Source organism: Grammomys surdaster, unplaced genomic scaffold (assembly GCF_004785775.1).
Source record: "Grammomys surdaster isolate TR1022 unplaced genomic scaffold, NIH_TR_1.0 170, whole genome shotgun sequence".
Classification (NCBI taxonomy): domain Eukaryota; kingdom Metazoa; phylum Chordata; class Mammalia; order Rodentia; family Muridae; genus Grammomys; species Grammomys surdaster.
In genome coordinates, this window is record NW_021604618.1 from 23,110,940 (window position 1) to 23,114,011 (window position 3,072).

General features: G+C 40.3%; 1 protein-coding gene across 2 annotated transcripts in view; it reads right to left on the reverse strand.

The window, feature by feature from the left end:
* Nucleotides 1-3,072, reverse strand: part of Ttbk2 (tau tubulin kinase 2) — a 118,853-nt gene that overhangs the window by 24,263 nt on the left and 91,518 nt on the right. For both annotated transcript variants that reach the window (XM_028767143.1, XM_028767144.1), the window contains one exon: nucleotides 706-863. In XM_028767143.1, the coding sequence (XP_028622976.1) occupies nucleotides 706-863 (158 nt within the window). The remainder of the gene's footprint in view (nucleotides 1-705; nucleotides 864-3,072) is intronic.

Here is a 3,072-nt window from a genome sequence, read left to right on the forward strand (position 1 = left end):
TTTTTTTTTTTTTTTTTTTTTTTGGTTTTTCGAGACAGGGTTTCTCTTTATAGTCCGGGCAGTCCTGGAACTCACTCTGTAGACCAGGCTGGCCTTGAACTCAGAAATTCGCCTGCCTCTGCCTCCCAAGCGCTGGAATTAAAGGCGTGTGCCACCACCGCCCGGCGTTCCCATGAAGTTTAAGCACTGTATAGTTAGAAATAATTAAGACTATGCTGTATGGTGGTGGCGCACACCTTTAATTCCAGTGCTGGAGAGGCAGAGGCAGGCGGATTTCTGAGTTCAAGGCCAGCCTGGTCTGCAGATTAAATTTCAGGTCAGCCAGGGCTACATTGAGAAATATTGTCTATAAAAAAACAAAAATAGACAGACAGACAAGAAAGATCATAAAGTTAATAATGATTAATAAAGGTAAATAAGCAACATAATCAAACATAAAAAAGAAAAAGATTATGGCTCATTCTTTCCAGATTCTCATATATATTTTTTAGAAATAAAAAAATTGTTCCCTCTACCTACTGCATCTGTGATAGAACAAGTCATGTTCGCTCTAAACTCCCATGTTTCAGAAGGTATTTTCTGAATTAAGCATAACTGAGGAAAAGGTTTCGTCAAGGAAATGTCAAGCTGAGGGACTCAGGGTAGACTAAAGGAAAACTCATGCATTCGGCAAAGGCACCACTCTCTGGGCTGTGCAGGACATACCCGATGGCAGCAGGGGTCAGGCGGGTGTGCAGCTGAGGGGTGGCCGAGGTGGTGGTGGTCGTTAAGGAGCCGTCAGTTCCACTCTTCTCCCAGTCAAAGGGGTCACTCTCAATTACTCCAAAGGTCTTGATGCTATTGTCAAACACGGATGTTAGAAGCTAAACCACAAAGAAAAAAAAAACTAGAGTGAGCCAACAGCAATCCAGGCATGTTCATCTAAGGCAAATCCTTTAAAAAGGGTTTATAATGACATTTCCTTCAAAATCCATGGCTCAAAGAAGAAAACAAACGAGGACCATGTGTATGATGATAAGAAATTAATGTTAATTAATGTTGACTGTGGTACTAGTGTGTAGCTGTAGGAAATATTTTATTTACAGAAGATATATCTGGCAGTGGTGGCGCACGCCTTTAATCCCAGCACTTGGGAGGCAGAGGCAGGCGAATTTCTGAGTTCAAGGCCAGCCTGGTCTACAGAGTGAACTCCAGGACAGCCAGGACTACACAGAGAAACCGTGTATCAAAAAACAAAACAAAACCAAAAACAAACAAACAAATCTCTCTCTCTCTCTCTCTCTCTCTCTCTCTCTCTCTCTCTCTCTCTCTCAGCTTTCTATTTATAATCTAGTATTACATAGTTAGGTAAAAGGAAGTATGTAACATGTGAATACATATACTCATATCCACATAAATCACTTATTTGGCTATTTATGTATTTGTAAAGACATTTTTATATGGCTCAACCTAAATAAGTAGCCAGTAGTTATAGCTGGGGTGTCCAAGACAGGAGCATAAAGCAATTCCTTGATCTTTCTTTGTGTGCATATGCCTTTTTAAAACATCTTTTTTTTCAGCCGGGTGATGGTAGTGCATGCTTTTAATTCCAAGTACTGGGGAAGCAGAGGTAGGTGGATCTCTGTGAGTTCAAGGCCAGCCTGGTCTACAGATGGAGTTCCAGGACAGCTATACAGAGAAACCCTGTATCAACAAACTAAAAAACAATCAAACAAACAAAAACAAAACCCAAAAACCCTCAATCACACACACAAAAAACTTTTATATGTATGTATGTGTTTATATACATAAATAGTCAAATTTATGCTTTTAGTATGGCTTGTTTCAAATACAATTTCATCCTTACCTAAACCTGTCCATATGCACTATTTTCAATTTCATGAGTGTAGTTTTATTCTCTAATCGTTTCTCTCACTCTAATATCCTGTCCTCTGAAATGCATTTTCACAGTTCCTGCTCCAGACCTGAAAACAACACTTCTTGTAGAAGCATTTTGCCCACCCCTCTGAGGTTTAAAAAGATGACTCTGGCTATTAAGCGGACAACAGATGCCATAAATAGACTGTGATGATGATAAAAGGTGCTGAGAACCAGTCAGGACCAGTGAGGAGGCTACTTGTCAGTTAAACCCGCATGGTTACAGTGGACATGATAATGACTTGAATGTCATTTGGAAAAGAGCCCAGAGGGCAGGCCACAGGACAGACAGCTGTGAAATGCAGAGTGGGGCAGAGTGGGGTGGTTGGTGACTAGGATAAGTGGCAGAGCAGGCTGGTGACCATTAGCATATAAATACCACTATTTACAGTAATAGGGCCAGTGAATTCCACTTAGGAGTCCTTATCTAGGCCATCTAGACAAAGGCCTAGGTGTGTAGACCTTATTCTACAAAGGTAACCAAGGTTAGAGATGGTCAGTGAAGCCCTAACCCTAGAACGTAGAGTTCTAAAAGTAACTCAAGGAAGCCTGTTTCAACTAGGAGCATGAAATGCTATCACTTAAGTCTATCATTCCGAGTATTTGATTAATTTTTCTTTTAATCTACTGTCAACCCCAAGAAGTCAGCACATGTCTTATCTTATTCATCACTGTATCTTCAGAAACTAAAAAGTCACCTTACAAATAATAGTTATTTTAAAAATATTTCAAGAATAAATATCTATCAGCAAAAATATTTACTGAAAGATTTGTATGACTTTAACTTCCACTTACTTACACAAAGGAAAATGATATAGGACAGGAAATGGAGGAGAGGAAAGGAATTAGAAAAGGCATGATTATAAAATCTTGGAAATTATTTTGGTGCTAATTTTGTTTATGTAGGTTACCTGTGTTGCAGCCAAGGGTACCCCAGAATTTTGAAAGTACAGGGTTACAGAAAACAAAGAGGCTGGGCATGTTGCTCAGTTGTATAGTACTTCCCTTGAGTATGTGAAGGCTCTGAATCTGGACCTATGGACCATGCTGCAGAAGGGGCAGGCTGGGGGGAAGAAAGGGCTGGAGGGAGTAAGGGAAACACAGAGAGGGAAGGAAGGAAGGAAGGAAGGAAGGAAGGAAGGAAGGAAGGAAGGA